Below are 19,977 nucleotides of genomic sequence, written 5' to 3' on the forward strand. Positions count from 1 at the left end.
AAGCTTGAGCAAGCCTTAAAAATATTTTCCTTGATTGTAACAATGTATTAAGATATTGAACATGACTTTTAAAACAAGCACTACAACAAGTTCCTGTTTTTTAAGTTCAGGCATTTAGTTACCATGCTTTTATTTTTCAAAGAAATGAATTTTAAATAAATGCCACCCTTGAATAAACACCACCCTAAAAAAAACTTACACTCAAATCGCGAAAAATTTAATAAATGCCCGGGCATTTGTTTGAATAAATACAGTACTGATTTATATTGATAGCAGTTTTTATACAGTAACTGAAATGGTCATCCTGCATAGAAATGTTTGTTTGTTTGATCGTTTACTTCTTTCTTAAGCCAGTGATTGTGTTTTACATGGCACTCAAAGTTCATGCCTGCATGTGTTGTAACAATTACTCACATTATTGAAGAGTTTCTGGTTGAGGCCGTTGAGATTTCAGATAAAAATCAAAAACAGTTGTTAAACATAGAATATCATCAGTATAGTCTTTGTTTTGATTTCCCTTTATGCCCAAATACTGACCGACTTTTCGCAATACAACATAACTTATATTAACTTACTGTAGCTTGCACTATTGTTTCTACGCTCTGTCCATGGACTGGAGAAATGGTTCTTGAAGGGAACAGGCCAGCATACATAGGAGCCCTCTCCTGGAGACCCTATAAAACAAATTATTTATTAAATCAACATTTGAAGATCTACCTTTCTTTCTGTCTCCTTTCTTAGTGATTCTGGATTTTTTAGGATTCTGTTTTTTCAAGGCAACTTTTTACGCATCTTCCATGGCACGTGTTTTACATGTGTTTTGAAAGCCAAACCAATTTGTCAGTACAGCCTACACTCTAACAGCATGGGTGGGGCCACTGGTCCCCAAGACAATGTTTAAACCCTCAGTGATAATAAGCAGCACGCTCAATATGGAATTAGCTTCCTATTGACATTTCCAGAGCAGCCTTAGTAGAATTTTTCAAAAGCCAACTGAAGACTTTTCCTTTTCAGGAAAAGTGTAAAGCGTAAACATTTTAACACACACCTGTAGCTTATAACATTTCTTTTTTTTTAATTTTTTTTCTATTCTATTTTATTTTCTATGCTTCTTTTTATATAACCAAATAATAGAGTTGAGAGCCAAACAAACGTATTTATTTTTATTACTTATTACCATGGCACTCATTAAGTATGTGCATATTCTGAAACAATTAAAAAATAATGTAAATGTATAACTCTGAAAGTTCACATAAAAATTGATTATATCCTACCTGTTTGCTGTTGTGGTTGTCAGCGTGGAAAGCTTGTTCCACAAAACTGAGGTACATTGTATTGTTACACTGGTCATTGTTTTTTCTCCTGGAACAATAACTTCTCCATTTGTTGTTACAAGATTGCATGACGACACAATGTTACACCTAAAAGGGAATTTACAACTATTATTAAATTAAGCAAATAAAACAATAATATTAAACTCAAAAATGTATTTGCTTTCAAAGGCAGAAATGATCTTAAAGCCAGGTTTCCATATGATCGCAGACAATCGCAGTGGATTGCAAATGATCGCAGAGTTGGAAACGACCATCGGTGATTGTTTGTGGTCCAATGCAGAAAATAAAACCAAGTTCAATTCCCTGCGATCCTCTGTAATCGCTTGCCATTGTTGCGATCATGTAGAATTAATGGAAACACGATTGCCATCAATTGGGATTGAAATTAATCCCATAAGATTGATAATCGATCTTGTTATTCAACACCATTCAACACTTCTGTGATCGCTTGTCATCTTTTGCAATCATAAGGAAATAGTTCGCTTTGCAATTGTTACAATTACACAATTCAGTAAGTTTTTGCAAAATTTGTCTGCGTTCATATAGAAACCAGGCTTTAAATAAATTCATAATGCGAACAATTGTAAATTTATAAGTGACAAAATGTCCCTTTTAGTATCCCAACTAATTTTAAAAAAAAGCAGTGATTGAGCTGGTTCAAAACATGATTTGCTCTGCACAAAACTTTAATTTTGTTAAAGTTTGCAGTTTTATATTCTACTTTTGTCAATTCAATTTCTGAGTTCAGTGGGCTGGCTAATAGCCACCTTGATTCCTTTACAGTGCAGTGCATTTGTTTTTTTTTATTAAATACTAAGTTCACTTGGTTTAATTTAGTTTGGTAATCGATCTTACCTAAACGTTCCTGTTCGATTACCGGTATGTTTGTTTGCCAAACCTATTGCGAACGGGTTTAGAGTTTTATTGGTTTCACGTTTGGTTTCGTTCGATTTATATATTTCTCTTTTGCATGAAGTACACATACTAGCTATGAGGCTTCCCTTGCTCAAAAATCTTCAACTGGTAAGCTAAAATTACTAATGAGCGACCGAGACAAGCTAATTACAAACACAATTATAGAGTGGCCACGAGGATACGAGCCTGTCAAAGTTCAGACCCGCCAGTTTGGGGTCCAAAATTTTTCTTTGCAGAAGATTTTTTTTTGTTCTCGTTGCCGCCATATTAATAGAAACGACTTGTGTCGACAAATGCTTTGCTAGGACAATTCTAAGCAAGTTCGTGAAAGTTTTACGTATGATTTAGACGAAGCATATCAGGACCACATGCTGAAAAATATTTACACATCACGCCTTTCGAATTCGTGTGCTGCGTGACTCGGTAAAACGACAATTACACGGGATATCTTGCCAGCAGAGGGTGTTTGCGCGTCTTCAACAAATCATGAACAAAGTTTAGTACGATAAAAGTGAACCTACCAGCAAGGTCTATGCAAAATCTTCCACTTAGTAATGTGAGGTCGACTTTGTGGCAGATTTGAGAGCAACAAACGCAAGTGACAATTCCATCGGTCTTTCTCAGTGATACACGAACTTTAAACTTGCTTAGGGTTGCAGCGAGAATCGGAAACATGCTTAGATGGAAACCGAAAACGAGAACTTTCCGTCAAAAACTACCTGAGCCAGGAAGAAAGTTGCACCCTCGCACTAGGGGCGGCCATCTTTATATCCCGTTTTCGATCCGGGCTCTGTTCTCTGTTCTCTCGACCAATAGCTAGCAAGGATGTAACATCACGTGATTAAAAGAATGGCGTGGACCGCATGGAATTTGGTTACTGGATCACATTTTCATCTTTCTACGCTGATACATATTTTACGTTCATGTTTAGGAGTTACCGTATTTACTGCAATAAGCGCCGCGACGCTTATTAAATTTTTCGGGCCTCAAGTGCGGCGCTTAATTAATTTGGAGGCCACAAAGAATCTAATCTTTTACAGTAATTGAAAATAGGCGTATTTTGATTGTCAGTATTCGTCTGGCCTGCTGAAGAGAGAAGTGGCGTTAGCTGTCCTGCAAAGTTCGTGGCCTTAACCGCATTTACAGAACTACATATTGTAAGCTAAGAATGTTGGATAGAAAAGCTAATGGGCGAACTGAAAAACATCGCTTTTGATGGAAAGAAATGTCCAAGTTTGTTTAAGAGTTGCTTTGTAGTGCTGTTTTTAGTTAAACGGAACTCCGCGAATAAGCGCCGTATCGGGACTGCGCCGCTTATTGGTCCTTATTCGGGGGCGGCACTTATTAACTTTTTGGTCCCAAATGCGGCGCTTATTCGAGGGCGACGCTTATTCGGGGGTGGCGCTTATTCAGGGGTGGCGCTTATTCGAGTAAATACGGTAAACCTGTGTGCACGTTATAATTCTTATTGTACTTTCTTTTGAACGCTTCACTCATACCCATTGTTGTGTGTGGGGTTGCCGCTGGGGGTTGAAACCCTAAACCAGATAATAACTAGATAACTAAATTAACATTATTTTCACGGTTAGTGTCTCCTCTATATACGGCCATGGGTTGAAATACTTTTACTGACTACGGAATTACACGGGCTGGGCGTCCAGAAATGATGTTTTTAAGAGATCATAAGCCTTGCAGCTTGTGACTCTGTTTCTCGTTAAATATCTTTTGGGTCTCATCGTGAGACCGTGATCGTGTTCGTGAGTCTGAATTTCAGGCTTGCTTCGACGCTTTGACTGCTCGAAAAGTTGGAGGCAATTGTTATATTAAAAAAATAATAATAATAATTGAAGTAAAAGTAATTTTACTGGACTGTCTAACACATTACTTTAGGTTTTTTGATGTGGTGGGGGGAGTGGGAGGCGCGGTGGCCTAATGGTTAGCGCGCTCGCCTCCGTGTCGAACGGCCCGGGTTCGAGGCCTGGCCGGGGCGCTGCGTTGTGTTCTTGGGCAAGACACTTTACTCTCACAGTGCCTCTCTCCACCCAGGTGTATAAATGGGTACCGGCGAATTTACTGCTGGGGGTAACCCTGCGATGGACTAGCATCCCATCCAGGGGGGAGTGTTGTTTTGTAGCAATACTCCTAGTCGCTGAATGCTACGGAAACCGGGGTAAGCTCCGGCTGTATGGGCCACTAGGCTAGCGCATTGCAGTTTTATGCTTGTGCTTGGGCTTGCAGCCACAAGAACAAGGATCAGAAAATTGTCCTTTTTGCGTGATTGTGCTTATGCTTTCGCATGTGCTTGCGTCGCTAGTGAAAACCAGGCTTAAAAGTAATATTTAACATAAAGTGAAATTGCCTTTTTTGTTTTTATGCCTTCTGGTAACATCTCATTTGCCGGTACTACAACACAGTGAACACACCCGGGAACATAGTGATACAATTTATGTTCTCGAAGATATTAGCCTTTTTCAGGCTACTCTAATTCGAGTTTAAATAAAGTTCATGTTATGTTATGTTAATGTTATGTTATGTTATGTGACAAAGGTTCATGAGTAGTGTCAGGGTCAGTGAGTAGTTTTATCGAACATTTTGTGGAGCAACTATAATAATAAACTTCAATATCATAGTGACTAACTGAAAAATAATAACGGATCTATTGGAGCAACGTTTTTTTATTCCACGTTTTTTTTCTCGTTTCAAGCAATACTTCTACCAAAACCTTTTAAGGGCTGAACGTTTAAATTTTAAATTTCAAATGCATGCATTTTCCCATATAAGTTAATTTGAAATCCAAATTGTCCCGGGGAGCATTCTCCCGTACCCCCACGGACCCCCCTTAAGTTTACTCACTTCAGGGTTCGACTTTCAGCTCCCCCCCTCCCCCACTCAAATTCTTCCTGTGCGGTCCTTGTATATGGGGAGGGGGGGTACGGAGTTTTACACTTTACTATAACTTTCAGGGATATTACAAAGGAAAGGTATAACAAATCACATTTTTTTTAGCCTTTAAAAAAATACGCGGAGCGTATTTGTATAGCCATGATAAAATACGTTCAGTTGCCTACGAATTACTAGACTGTCCACAGCCTTTTTTTTTCGTGTTTTTTTTTTTCGATCGGTGAGCTCGCGGTGAGAACGGCGAAAGAACTGGACGCCAGCGCAAAACGGCCTTCCTCCCACGCGCTCGCTTCGTTTGCTTTTTTACGTTAAAAAATCGAGAGGCTGTGGACAGTCCAACGAATTACAAGGATAATGCACAATTCAGATCAGAAACAAAAGTTAGACTTGAAATAAGTGAGAACAAATATCAGACTTTTTACCATTATCATTGATTCTTTATTTTTCGCTCGTTTATATCTTCATAATCTACACTTTGTGTGCTCTTCATTCTTACATCACTGATAGTTATGCCTCAGTCGGGGAATCAGGCGCCGGTAGTACAACTGCAACACAAAACAACATTTCAATAATTGTTTACCGTATTTATAACTACAGTGGAACCCCGCTTTACGGACACTGTTTATCTCTGCGCTGTCAATTTTCATTGTCGCGATATGATTTGCTAAATTAACCCTGGTCAAATAATGACAGAATTAGACGAGTAAAAACGATTTTATTACAAAGAGTTGTTTAAAAGCGTGTCTTGCAAAGGTTTTGTCAAATCTTCAGTCCGCCTGGTTGTGTCGTAAGCTAAAGGCTTCCTTGCAAAGTAAAGTTACCGACTTTTTCAAATGAGTTTGTAGAGTTTAAGAACGGTTACGGTCAGAGTTTCAGTTACTAAGGAAACTTTATAGAAAACGTTCTGTTGCTGTTGAAATGCGTTTTATTTCTTGTATATAGTAAAGTTGTGACATTTTTAAATAGTTCCACTATTGAGTTTACTGAGGTTTAGTTCGAGTGTCTGACTAGATCGTAAGGTTTTCGTAAAAACTTTTAATTTTAGTCTGAAAAAACTTTTAGTTTTAGTTTACATTTGTTACAGTTACAGTACAATTAAACAACGTTCTGTTGCCGTAAAAACGTCGGTAAAACATGTATCCGTGACTTTTTTCTGAGACCCCGCTTAATACGGACACCCCGTTAATACAGACAATCTGGCCTGTCCCCTTGGTGTCCGTATGAATGGGGTTCCACTGTATTTGTCTTGTCGCAAAATTCGTTCTGTTTAATCATTGTTAATACTGTGCTGCATCCATTTCCGAAACTATTGTAAGTCCTAGTTTCGGTTTATATACAATAAGAACCTTAGTATTTTAGTATAAACTAAAACAGTGGAAAGCGTTTTGGCGTGCGCTGATTGGCTAATCAAACACCGGAGATCCTTTAATTTGCCATTTAACTCCTAGCAACGCGCGCGACGGCGCGAGGAAGTAATAAACTAGTGATAAAATATAGTCATGGGCGATATTATCTCACGGTTTGAATATACATTAAAACAACTTTTTACCTCAGTGTCAGTGGCTAGTGGCCTCGATGAATACTTGTTATACCGTATTTTCTCGATAAAACGCCCCCGGCGTTTATTTCAAACTTGGCCCTATAGGGCCGGCGTTTATTTAAATTCAGGATTTTTTTCAAGCCCTATGTTTCTAAGAAATGATTTTTATTCATTATTTTTGACAGCTATATAATTAGACATTATTTTGAAAGCATATTCAACCTTTAATAATTTTCTAAGGGGTTGATTTTCAAATACAACTTGGAGACCCGGCGTTTATTCGGGGCCCGGCGTTTAATCGAGAAAATACGGTATATATTTTGCTTGTAGAAAGTTTTATTTTCTTAGGTTTTACCTACCCCAAGCCCATCTGGAACTCCATGCTCGAAACTCTCCATTTTTAAAGTCCCCCGTTACTGTTTTCTTTCCCTGTTTTACTTTAACCTGAAACATAAACAAGAAAATTTTTTAAGGCAACTTTTACTCGGCGCTTGGAAATCATAGGGCAGAGAAGCATAAGTTATGGAAGAGTACAAGAAAAATCTACCGAAAATTATATCGCAGTACCTGATCAAGAGTCCATTTTACTGCCGGAATTGGTCTTATCCAAATCTCCTTTATTTTGCCCACATTGAGATCGGTGAAACGGTCCTTAATCACAAGGAGGCCTCTAAAGAGAATAAAACAATCGACAATTGACATGTTTTGCAAAAGTTGATTTTTTTCTAAAAATTAAGGTGAGGTTTTTTTTAAAAAAAACTTTTTACAGCACACCTTACATCAAGATTAAATCTTTAAATCTACGGCTTTCCTCCTTTTCTAAAAAACAGATTGGATACTCTACAACATATTGCAGTTAGAAATAAAACTATTAACAATTTCGAATTAAAGTGGAAAGACTTTATGTAAGCTCATTTCCTTGTTTATTTATTTTTCTTTATTTTTTTTTTTTTAAATCTTTTTATTTATTTATATTTTTTCATTTACTTTATTTTCCTATGTACCTGTACCTTTATTTTCATATGTAAATTGTAACAGATTATAAACTACGTAACTTAATTGTAACTTACGTCTGCTCTTTTTTTTTTCTTTCCTTTTTTTTTTTCTTACACTGTAACATTTGTACAATGTTAAAATGGCAATAAAGATATTAAAAAAAAAAAAAAAAAAAAAAAAAAAGATTAAATCTTTGCAACATAACCACTTTTATTAGACACGATTACTAAAACAAGCGATTGAGAGTGTTTTTTGTGTTATAACGCCAACAACAATTAAGCCTTTTTTGCTTAACCAAAAATACGTATAGCATTGCATTAGCATACATAACATACCCTTGAATTTTTGCCTTGTCCTTCTTTAAGATGTGTTCATTTGTTGTTTTTTCTTCGCCTTTTAACTGAACTGCCAGGCTGACAATGTCATCTTTATTTGTGTTCGGAGTGTAAACTTTAACCGTGTATTTAACTGTTAAAATGAAGAAAGTAAAGTATGCAATGAATACATAAATCTTTTCTATTGAATCCTTTATTCACCGGGAGTTAATTTCAAACACCTTAATTTCCTATAATAAGGTCGGTAACCCTGAGTTAGCGAACTTTTACATGTAATTGTAACGAACATTTTTCAGTTGTATGAAACATCGTTTCGTTGTTACAAACATGTTTTAGTTTTATCAATCGTCTTCTAGGTCACACAGCCGTTCGATATTTTATCCATAAAAAACCCGGGAAAAAGCCGTCATAATAAATCTTATAAAATCATTATCAATGCTCAGATACAACGATGTTAGTCTTACGTTGGGCAATCGGCATATGTTTAGACTATACAAGACTTTACCGGAGTAATTTAAATTCTTTGAATAACAGTATACCCTGAGTACGTGCCGTCCATAAGGTACAGAGAAATAGAGCCGTTTCTTATCTTAAAAAAAATTAAGGCACTGTCACGTAGAAAATGTTAAAACACGCATAAGAAAAAAAAACAGTATCAATAAAAATTATCTAATGCGAATCCTTTAAAAAAAGAGAAACTTTTCCTTAACATAAGCCGGGAATTCAACCTTTTTCGTACGACATACGGGTATGTTCCGTTATCAAACATTGCCCACAGGTAATTGAAAATTATAAAAACGGCACACGGTATATAAGAAATAAGTCAGGGAACAACAATTCTATTCACTAAGTACTATAATATCATTATTCTCTGTAGTTCTATCTCCTTTATTGCATTTCCAATTATTCACTTACCGTAGGGCTTGGTTAGTGCTCTTGCTGCAACAATAGTAAAGATAAATAATTTTACTCAAATAACAATAGCTGTTTATGTTGTAAATAATAAAGATGGTAAATTTCAAGCTCGGTGATAAATAGTGAAGAAATTATTCAACATGACACGAGCGTGGGACAAAGAAAAAATCTGAGTCCCCGACGGGAATCGAACCCATGGCCTCCTAGATACCGGGAATCTAATATTTAATCTAATATAATCAGATATTGGGAATCTAAATCACTCCACAAACCCTCTCAAATATGTCGTTTCAAGATTTTTTTTTGTTACTTTCTGCGAAAATTGTGCATTACAACTTACCAGAATACCAATCATCGTCATCAGGCCACGTGGGAATTGCTTCTCTGAACACTGCAGTGACTGTTTCTTGTCCTTTTGTAGCCTTTACCTAAACCACAGCAAAACAAACTTTTTACTCGGCATTTGGGATTCACCAAGCAGGGCAAAATAACAGTATCCCTTGGTTACCCAAACAGAGTGACACAAACAGAGATGCAAAAATTTTCAAGAAGTTTGCAGAAGAATATTTTTCATACATTCGTCTGGTTGCGATAACATATCGCTTTGAAGATCAGAAAGTGGCAATCTTCGATTAGCAATTTTTGGCAACACGACAATTTTCTACTCAGTCACTAACTATCACGTTTCACTGGCATATGCGTGTTCTTCCACACAGTCTCGTGTGTATGTTTAAAGATGAAAGTGTTTCAGGCCTGGGAAACGCTTATGACACCCGACTACAATGTCCCATAATTTTCGGATGTTTTTTTGTCCGCTAAAATTTTCGTGTGTCGTAATTATTCTAAAAGCTGCTAAAAGTCCCCCCTGTGGGTCGTATTTAGGCGCGACAGAGCGTATAATTTACACCGCCTGACGTTTTCGGATATATTCGGATGGGCGTTTGCATTACCTTGTATTTTCGTATAAAGAAAAAACGTCCCCTAAAATGTTCTAATCAAATGATCGCTACTCCGTGTCCTTGAACTTTCCACAGGACCCATCAGGATAGCTAAAACTTTCGGATGAGAAAAAAAAAGCCCCCTGGAACTTTCGAAAAGACCAAAGTTCCCCTTATATATCCGAACAGATAAATATTTTTTAGGGCAGGTCCAAATTAACCAAACAGGCTTCTCAAGGATACAGAAATCCATTTTAGACACTTCTGACGTATTTAGAAAAGATTCTGCCGTTGGGTGCCCCTGATTTATTAAAGAGCACAAAGGTCCAAGTCTTATCCTAAAAAACATTAGACGTTTACTGGAGTGTTATCAAAGTACCTCTTGAAGGGTCCATCCATCTGATTTATAGGCACTTGTTCTTCGTGCTGATATCTTTATCCTTTTTATATTACCCACATCACTATCGAGGAACTCGGATTTTATCACCTGTAGGTCTCTAATCCGAGCCCACAAAACAATAAAAAAGGATTAAACCATAAGGTATTTACAGTCGATTGTTTAGAAGAATATACGAAAGACATAACAATGTAACTTAAATAAGTATTGTTAACAAATTTAAAAAGTCTAAGGCCCGGGCTAAACCTGGAACTTCGCAACAGTCGAACCTAACGCAAATTAGCAAAACCTCTTTTTTTTTAATAATAATTGATATTTAAACAGGGTGACCCCTTCAGTCGCCAGACTCGTATCAACGGGGGCCCTGTATAAAAATAAAATAAATTAAAAATAAAAGAGAGTATGTATAAAAAATATATCTATAAAAACTTACTACTTTAAAAAGATACCGCTAATATGCTAAAAAAGGTTAAAAAGTTTCAAAAAGTAGTAGTGTTCTCGTACATTAATTCATTTACCAATTTGAAATATTCTAAAAATAACCTAAGAATAAAAAGCAGAGATAACATGAAAACGTTCCTTTGGCTGCATAGTCTCAATGTTCGTCGGAAGACTATTAAAAATGGATGCAACATGATAATAAAAAGACTTTATAGCGACATCTAAATGAAATTTGGGTAATTAGCCCTGTTCAAAACTAGCAGGAGACTGGGTACGATTATTCAATATCGATTGGATTGAAAAATTGGTCCTGTCATCTTAAAGAGCATACAAAAATTAGTAACTCAACCAAATTTGAGAGTTATTGGTTTAAACGCAAAGGCATAGTACTTTTTTAAAAATCGTTAAAATAAGAGAGCTTAGTATGGATTGGATGGACAGCTGTCCATCCAATCCATACTGAGCTCTCTTATTTTAGCAATTTCTAAAAGTGAACCATACCTATGCGTTTAAACCAATAGCTCTCAAATTTGGTTGAGTAACTAATTTTTTGATGCTCTTTCAGATGACAGGCTCAATTTTTCAATCCAATCGATATTGAATATTCGTACCCAGTCCCCTGCTCGTTTTGAACATGGCTAATTGCCAACGAGACAGCCGAGCGTCGAGCCCGGGGGGGGCACCCTGTATATTTTTGGGTGGGGGTGTGCCGCTGGGAATTTGAAGCCCTTGCCCTTTACTAGACCATGTTCAGCAGATTTTTGCAACCCTATACTAGACTAGACACCAAAAACCCCTACCCTATCCCAGACTTGCATTTATTTAGAACTGTACCACAATCAGTGTTTTAATGGAAACCATCTGTCAACAATGATGCCGCGATGATTTTATTTACGTTTAGGAAAGCCTCTTTCTCTTCTGAGTTTCTATTCCTATTCTGGACTTAATTCGTAATAACACCGATCAGTTTTCCGGCAAATGCTACCCCATTCTAGACCAAAACTCTCTGATTTCTATACCCTATCCCAGACTAAACTGCTTGAAAACCATACCCTTCACAGCGGCACATACCTATATAGCTCATATATGGGAGTGCCCCCCCCCCCGGGGCGTCGAGGCGGCAGAATCATAGAGCCGTGTGCGTATGAGTGTATAGGCAGAGAATCTTAAGTTCTGCGTAAGGAACTTATTTTTACCATATTTGGGTGTTAGTAAACCCCATATTTGGGTTGTATTGTTCTTCCCAACTGGTTCCCAGTCTCTCACTTTTTGCTAGAGAGCAAATGACCATTTTAAAGAAAGAGATACCACTTATATCCTCCGTAATCGTTATATATATATTCCTTCTAGACCCTGCACTTGGCTCGACACATCAAATATAAAACATACCCTTTCGTCTCCTGTGTTGTTTTATACAGGACATGCTCTGCAGTTTCTTGACCCCCTTTTCCCTGAATCTTAACAGCCAGTCTGTATTCGCTTACATGTCTGTCCGGGGTGTAAACTTCCACTTTGTACTTAACTGTTGAAATAAACAAAATTATTGTGAATGCAGTATAACAGTAGCATGCGATGGATCCACGTACAACCTTACCGAATGAAAGGGGATTTTTGGCTTTAAAGTTCATAAAAATTTAGGTTTTGGACCTCACTTATACGCGGAATGTTTACTGACGTTAAAAGCAAATAGAACCCCAAGATCATTTGTTATACAAAATACATAACATTCGCTAAAAGTAATAACGCTGGATCAAAATGTCGAATAGCAACATGACCATTGTTTTATTAGTCTTATTATTCTAAGTACTCAATACTTTATGTAGAACACTTTTGAAATTCGACTTCAATTATTTTGTGCACATTTTTTATTGGTTCGGAAGACGAATTCTGTTTTTTTTTTTAACTAACGTGATCGCAATATGTCGAACTGAACTTGAAGGGACTGTGTCACGAATTTCAGCCAAGTTTAGACATTGGTAATGGTCATTGAATTGGATGAAATATAAAAAACAACCGCCTGAACCAGTAAAGGAACATTTTAATAACAAAGCAAATAAAGCAAATATAAAATATAATTGCGATATGTTTTTTTGAAATGCTTTTAAGTTAAACAGTTTTCAAAGTTAATCAAGGGCATAGCCAGCCTTTTGAAACGTTGTAGGCCTGGGCAACTGGGGGGTTACCGGGGAAGATTAACAAGGAACGGCGCCAATTTTCGCCCGTTCGTAAATAAACGTTCCTTTTTTAACAGAACATCCCGTTGTGCGTTTGCTTGTTTCCTGGCTAACCCAGAAGGTTGCACGGTTTGTACTTGATAGATGAGCGGCAGCCTTGATTTCATCAGAAAATGGAGTTGCGAGATATGTAATGTTAAGACGTGAAAAATTAATTTCCATTTCATCTCGAAGTGCATCTGCTTAATTTGTTTTCTATTATTCATTTTAAAAATACGACTAAGCTGAACAAGTTGTAGGCCTGGGCCTACAGGTCTATAGGCTGACTACGCCCCTGTTAATCATGTTTACTCGTGACTTTAAATTATAACGCCCGGAAGACACATTTGGATGCAATGAAGCTATGGTTTTGTCATTTACAATCGTGGAATTGATTTCTTTGCAAACAACGGACCATTTGTCAAAAACCCATATCGCAATCCGTTTCAATCTTCGTCATTTCTGGCCATCCGTACCTTCTTTTGTATTTACTGTGCTATCGAAATGTCCCTTCACTGTTTTAGGAGGTTACTTTTATATTTCACTAAACTTGAAGGTCATTTTCCCATGCCTTAATTTGGCTTAAATTCGTGACACAGCCCCTTTAACTAAGCCGTGTCACAGAAATTAAATGTAGATGTAGATAGAAAGGTCAAGCTCCTGTGAATTAAAGTCATTGCCCCGAATTAGAATTAAACATAGGTTTTCAACCAAAACTTTGCCTATTTGTTGATTCCTACAAGGGGAATTAAATTTTGAAATAAAAAGTGGGCTCCCCATAGTCGCTTAGGAAAACATAGATAGCCCCGAAAAAGATGAGATTGAACCATTCATTAAAATTTTCCTCAAGGCAAAAAAAACCCAGCAACTTAACGTACAAAATTCTAGTTGCAACTAAAAGCGAAGCACCGGAAACTTCTCAGGCGAAATGGCACGAAGATTGCGACTTGGAAAAAGGTGAATTTGACTGGAAAAGCGCTTTTCAATCTACAAAGATTTGCACAAAAAGTACCAAACTAATAATATTCCAATTTAAATTTCTTCATCGACGTCTACCTACAAACTCCTTTTTGTATAAAATTAAAGTCAAAGACAGTGACCGCTGTTCCTTTTGCGAAAAGGAAACAGAAACTTTGCTCCACCTTTTTTGGCATTGCAACCAGACCACTCGTTTTTGGGAAAGCTTTTTTAAATGGCTTCAGACATCCCTATGTACGCAGAAAGGGAATAAATTAGACATGACCATTGCTCTCGGCCTAAAGCCAGACACCTCAAATGCAAAGTTGCAAATTAATTTCTCTTGTCTGATGAGCAGATATTGTATCTGGGTCTGTAAATTAAAAAACGAAATCCCTAATCTTTCGCACTTCTTGCATCTCATGAACAAAAGCTATGAAATTGAAAAAAATGATCCTAATTCTTCATCAGAGAAATGGAAACCTCTCCTCGGCCACCTTTCAAATTAAAAATTTATATAAAAAAAAACTGAATCAAATTTAACTTTTCAGTCCTGGTTTGACCTGTTAGTAGTAATTTTTTTCTTCCGATCTACTTAATTATACAATATTACTCTCCTAAAAAATATTTGTTTAAACGCTACGTGGACTATTTTCTATAGGTATAAGATAGGCTAGTGTTTGTAATTTCTTTTTTTTCTTTTATTTCTAATAAGGTTAACTTACATTGTATTGTAACTGTAGTTCGTAATGTATTGTTAGTTTTTTTTTTTGTGCAAGTAATAGTAGTGTAATAATAACACTGTTAATGTAATGTTTGTAAATGTGTGAGCAATCAATAAAAAAAAAAAATAAAAATAAAAAAAAAATAGTCGCTTAGGAGCACGAGGACTCTTGCGAGTACTGAAAAAGTACACGTTTTCAGTAATAATATATTTTTCAAACATATGAATTGAACTGTTTTCGTTTTACAAAAAGAACGTCATCGCTACACCCAATATATGAGAAAAAATGATAGGTCAAAATACTTGTTTACGAGAAAAAGTCGATTTTTTTTCTCGCGGAATAGGCCACATAGAAAAAAGCCCCCATTTTGCACATTTTGTTTATGTGCGCGCGCTAATTACGCATAAATTTCTGCACAGAAAGTATGCGCAATACACACAGGGCAATGACCTCAGAATAATCTTCTTACCTCGGCAGACCAATGGTTTCACTCGAGCCACAAGACGATCTGCGATGTCGTCAAGGTTAGGGGCGGAAAACGCGACGTTTATGGCATCGTCTGGTTCAGAGACAATGCCCTTCAGTTCTTGTATTCGTTGCGTATTTTGAGTGTTGGGAATAAGTGCACCAACCATTTTAATGTTGTTATCGACCCTCAGCTGCTTCGCCGTCTTCTCAAGCTGGAAGGTGTCCATAACATTCCCATTATCATCCTCCGTGTTGCCGTCTGAGAATATGACTAGAATCTTGAAATATATGACAAAAAGAAAGAAAAAATACGATGACTGTTGTGAAGAGTAGACTGTGAAATTAATTTTTTTCGTTTATGCCACAATATGGAGTCAAGATAAATTAATATGGAGTCAATTTATGGGAGGCGCGAAGGCCTGATGGCTAGCGTGCTTGACCTCGGATCGAGCGGTCCGGGTTAAAGCCCTCGCCGGGGTGATTGTGTTGTGGTGTTATTGGAAGAAAAAAAGCGCCACAACACATAATGCGTCTCCCCCCTCAACAACTCAAAGTGCCTCTCTCCAAGTTTTTAAATGGGTACCGGCGAACTAATGCTGGGGGTAATCCTGCGATGGACTGGCATGCCATGCAGGGCATACAAGGAAGACAAGAAACACTCGTAGACACCTCATGCTATCGGGCTTAGCTTTAGCCTGTATGGGCCACTAGGCTCGATGACTTCCTGATTCTTTATATGTAACAAACCAATTTGATCACACCTTTTGGGGGTAAAAAATAATAACAACAACAACAACAACAACAACAAAACAGAAAAAAATTATACTTAAAAGCCACCTTTGCCGTGTTGTCATCCTTCCTGTCGTCAGGGCGCTTCTCAAATTGTTTCATGACCATTTCACTTAGGACAAGATTTAACTGGTTGCGACCACTTCCTTCATGATGAAGTTTGGTATTGATGTAATTGTTTGTTTCTGCTGCGTTGCCACAGCAACTCATTTGCCGCGTTGTACCATACGTTGCCACTGCAAAGTTGTAGTCTTGTGTTTCACTGCCAAGAAGAGTCACCAGTCTTCGCACTACAGTTTTTATGCCTTGAAAGGTCGCTGCTGAAATACCCTGACTGTTTTGAATCAGAACGACCACGTCTGCCTTGGTCTTGCAAAAATGACTGCCTACAAAATTAGCATGAATAACTTCATTATTATTTGTACTTTGCTTCATTTTAGCCTAAAGTGGCCCAGTGTTGTAAGGAGGATGTCTAACTGGCAAATTGTAGCCTAACGGGTTCTTTAAAATTTGGTCCTACACGCGGGTGTCTACTGTATTCCAAATGGTTCCAAAAGGTAGAAAAAAAAACAACACAAAGTCAATTTTGTTTCTAGCTTTACAACTGCGGGGAATGCAAATTTCTCAGTGTCTGAATAAGTTGTAAGAATTACAAACAAATCACATTGACATGTAATGTAAAGACTACCTTTGATAGAACATTGTTGATAAGAAATGTGTTTGTTGTTGATTTCACTTTTGTAGTGCTTCATACACCGAACCATCTCCATGTCACACTGGCATACGGCGCGCCTGCACTTCTTTTCAGCTAAGTTGCTTGTATCAGTATATTGACTCAATGGGGCTGGAATCAAGAGTAAAAGAAAATGTTTCTTAATTATCTGTACAAGTTGAGTTAGAGGTAAGATCGTTACTCATGCATTGTTTTACAAAAACCGCTAAGCAATAAACTCATCGAGTCAATGGCCGAGGGATATATAGAGGATGGGCTCACTCGTGGATTCGTTTGCCGGGATATTTTTTTTTTTTTTTTTTTTTTTTTTTTTTTTTTTTTTTTTTTTTTTTTTTTTTTTGGGGGGGATTTTTTTTTTTTTTTTATTTTTTTTTTGTTTTTTTTATTTATATTTCTTTCCATTGCTACTCTACTGTTACTCTTGATCTTGGCTCTTAGAGTAAATTTGCTTTTTTTCTTTTACGTTTTTGCAACGAAACTTAAGTCCTTAAGGCTTCCGGCCCTGTTGATTAAAGCCAGTACTGTTCGGGATTCTACGCGTGTCAAAGGGTCTCCGCGGGTTTTAGGGTTTACTTTGATTGACTTGCCACAAGCCCTGGGGGACTCTGGTTCACGGGTTCCCTAGCGACATATCGACATACGACATCAAAAAAAGTGCGGTTCATTCCTCGTGTCGTTATGCTTATGCTTATGTTAGCATGTTCCAACTATGTCATAATATGATGTTGTTCCCACTGGTGACATAAAACATCACTTAGGATTTTTTTTTTTTGACCTTGCCGTTATGACGCAGACCATAAAAAAATAAATAGACGTCATCGATAACATTAGGTATTATATTTCTTTTGGATTAAGTTGATGGGAAATTTTTTCTTTTTTGGCTCTTCGTTGTCATCTTCATGCTATAATACTATTTTATATTATTAATAGTGGCAACCAAATACATAATTACCACACTTGTCGGTAGTTTTGATATATTTGAATGCTTTTTTCATGTGTTCAGTTTTTCCTTGACACCTATCCATGCTCTTGTCTAAATCTGCCTCACAAAAATCATGAACTTTGCAGCAGCTAAAGGAGATGGCAAAAGTTAATAATACAGGAATAAGTAACGAGAGAAAGACGAAAAGGACGGATGAAACATACATACAATAGAAGGATCTAATAACTACGTCCAATTTATTAACGCCATGCATGGGTGCTTATGGACCCTTATGTTTCACAAATTTGTAGGACTGATCTGTTTTGTCTTACTTACAATACGCTATTCCAAGTCATATAGCTTACGTTGAAAACAGACAAATAGAAATCAAAAATGAAGTCCCGGGGGCTCTAAGAACGAAGACAAATTTCTACTTATAGCATATTTCTTTTTTAACTTTTGAAAAAAAGAAAGGGGAGATAAACTAATAATAGAGCCAGGATCCGAGCTAGGATCCTAACCCTATTATAAAAGCTAACTGCAAGCAACCCAAGTTAAAGTAGGCTGACCGGAGTGCTATTCAGACTGACTGGAGCTCGGATCCTGGCTCGAAGTTTAGGTATCCTCGAGAAAGGCAAAGGTGTTACTTACTAATCAAAGTTGTCCACATATTTTCCTTGTCCTCGTCTGCCACACCAGCAACCGTAATTATAAAGACGAACAACTTAACTTCTTGTCTTACCCAGCGCATCTACCATTATCTTTAGCACCTGAGCTGCTCTTGGTGTAAGGGCAAAAGCGGACCTCTTCTCTCCTGAAAAATATATTTTGAAACAGTTTGGGTGTATGATAATTGATAATTGGGTGTAATATACAATAAAACATAATTAGGTGTATTATCACAGAGTGCAGTGTGGACCGATGGCAGCTCTTTTTTGTTTGAGAGCGAAAGTTAGGAAAAACCAAGAAAAGTTCCAAGTCCGATACAAATGTCCGCGTCATAACTTAATGGAAACATACTCTGTAAAGGAATCAAAATATTAAAATGCGAACTTATCAAAATATATGTTTAATTTCAGCTCGAGATGCCTGCATCGCGTCACGTGAATGGAGAAAGTGACCAGCAGGAATTCACTTTAATTTCTTTACTAGCTTGATCGCGTCCGAAGGATGGGTGACGATCGTATATTAAAATAAACTTTTAAAAGCGTCCACTTCAAGGACTTTGTCCGACGTGTGCCCTTCCGCTTCATATTTCCATTACAGGATTACCACAACAAGAAAGTGATGGCCCGTGATAATTATCGACGAAAATAAAGTATAGACAAATTTACATCGACAGTAACAACATACCTTCTATTTGGCTAGTCTCGTTGAGTCGATCATACGACAAAGTTGTTGAGTAACCTTAAAAAAACGTTTTAATATTAACTATGAACTATTGTTACTATAAATATACGCAGTAAATGCCTACAGCTTTATTAAAAAAGAGAAAAAAAACCAGATCAGATCCTGTAAACATGGGAGCCCAAACTAACAAGGGCTGGGGGGTGTTGGTATTTTTTTTGAGGGGGGGAGGGCTTGTTGACCCCACTATGAACTGAACTCCGGGCATATAAGGAGGCAAACAAGAAAATGTGAGAACATGAAGAATAGCCTTTTCTTATTAGCAATAGGGCCCAAAAAGCCCCCCCCCCCCACTCTACACGCTGCTGACTGCCACGACTAAAAAAATCCAAAGCACGAGCAAACGTACACATAAAATTAAAACTAAAATGAAGTGATAAAATAGTTTTAGACCTCATTAACAACATCAAGTAAATAACGGGGTAAATAAAGGAATGAATCAATAAATGGGGCCAGCTACACGCTACCCTTGCGGTGTTCTGTTGCAATAAAAAGTTAAAAGAGTCAAATGGTTTGAATAGTAACGTATTTTTTAAGAATTTTCCATACGAAACTCTAGGCTACCAGTGAGTTACAAGCACAGAAAACTACTATCACTACTATCTAAAAACTACTATCTTAAACCATGTCATTGCAAATATCATGATGGATAATTCGGAATTCATGGGGAGACTTTGCTTTTATCCTTTACGTTTTGGTTTATCTTGTTTATGTTTGCAAATTAAATCAAAAGCTATTATAAAAATCAGGTTACCAAAGCGCAAACCCGTGAGAAGCATTGTCCATCCCACAAACACGGCGAAGACAATGTTCATCTCTGCCCTGTGTAAAGAAGACAAGATATTTGTAGGTGACGGTATAAAAATGGACAAGTAACCAGGGTAAGACGTTTGGTAAAGATTGAAAAGTGATCTCTGATTAAAATGTGTTTAAAACAAGCGTTCGACTACCAGTCTGTCGTCAGTTACGGCTGTAAACTGTAAAATATTAGAGATAGGACGGTGTACGAAGAAAATCATAATTTTAGGACCTATTGAAAGAAGTTTGTTTA

General features: G+C 37.1%; 1 protein-coding gene and 1 long non-coding RNA gene across 2 annotated transcripts; both read right to left on the reverse strand.

Annotated features, from left to right (window-relative positions):
• Positions 1-522: 522 nt before the first annotated feature.
• Positions 523-2,989, reverse strand: LOC144650206 (uncharacterized). Its single transcript, XR_013570048.1, has 3 exons — positions 2,771-2,989; positions 1,275-1,421; positions 523-674 (listed from the first exon to the last, which is right to left on the reverse strand). It is a non-coding gene; the product is annotated as an uncharacterized LOC144650206 (long non-coding RNA).
• Positions 2,990-5,566: 2,577 nt separating this feature from the next.
• On the reverse strand, positions 5,567-18,306 carry LOC144648728 (uncharacterized). The gene is made up of 13 exons (XM_078508201.1): positions 18,171-18,306; positions 17,550-17,668; positions 16,553-16,708; positions 15,913-16,250; positions 15,077-15,353; positions 12,102-12,234; positions 10,254-10,371; positions 9,277-9,364; positions 8,937-8,960; positions 8,022-8,154; positions 7,258-7,360; positions 7,050-7,134; positions 5,567-5,695 (listed from the first exon to the last, which is right to left on the reverse strand). Exons 2-13 carry the CDS (start codon positions 17,620-17,622, stop codon positions 5,658-5,660), a joined length of 1,566 nt encoding a protein of 521 aa, XP_078364327.1. The 5' UTR covers positions 17,623-17,668; positions 18,171-18,306; the 3' UTR covers positions 5,567-5,657.
• Positions 18,307-19,977: the final 1,671 nt, after the last annotated feature.

This window comes from Oculina patagonica, chromosome 4, assembly GCF_052425735.1.
Source record: "Oculina patagonica isolate OP01 chromosome 4, crgOcupat, whole genome shotgun sequence".
Lineage (NCBI taxonomy): Eukaryota > Metazoa > Cnidaria > Anthozoa > Scleractinia > Oculinidae > Oculina > Oculina patagonica.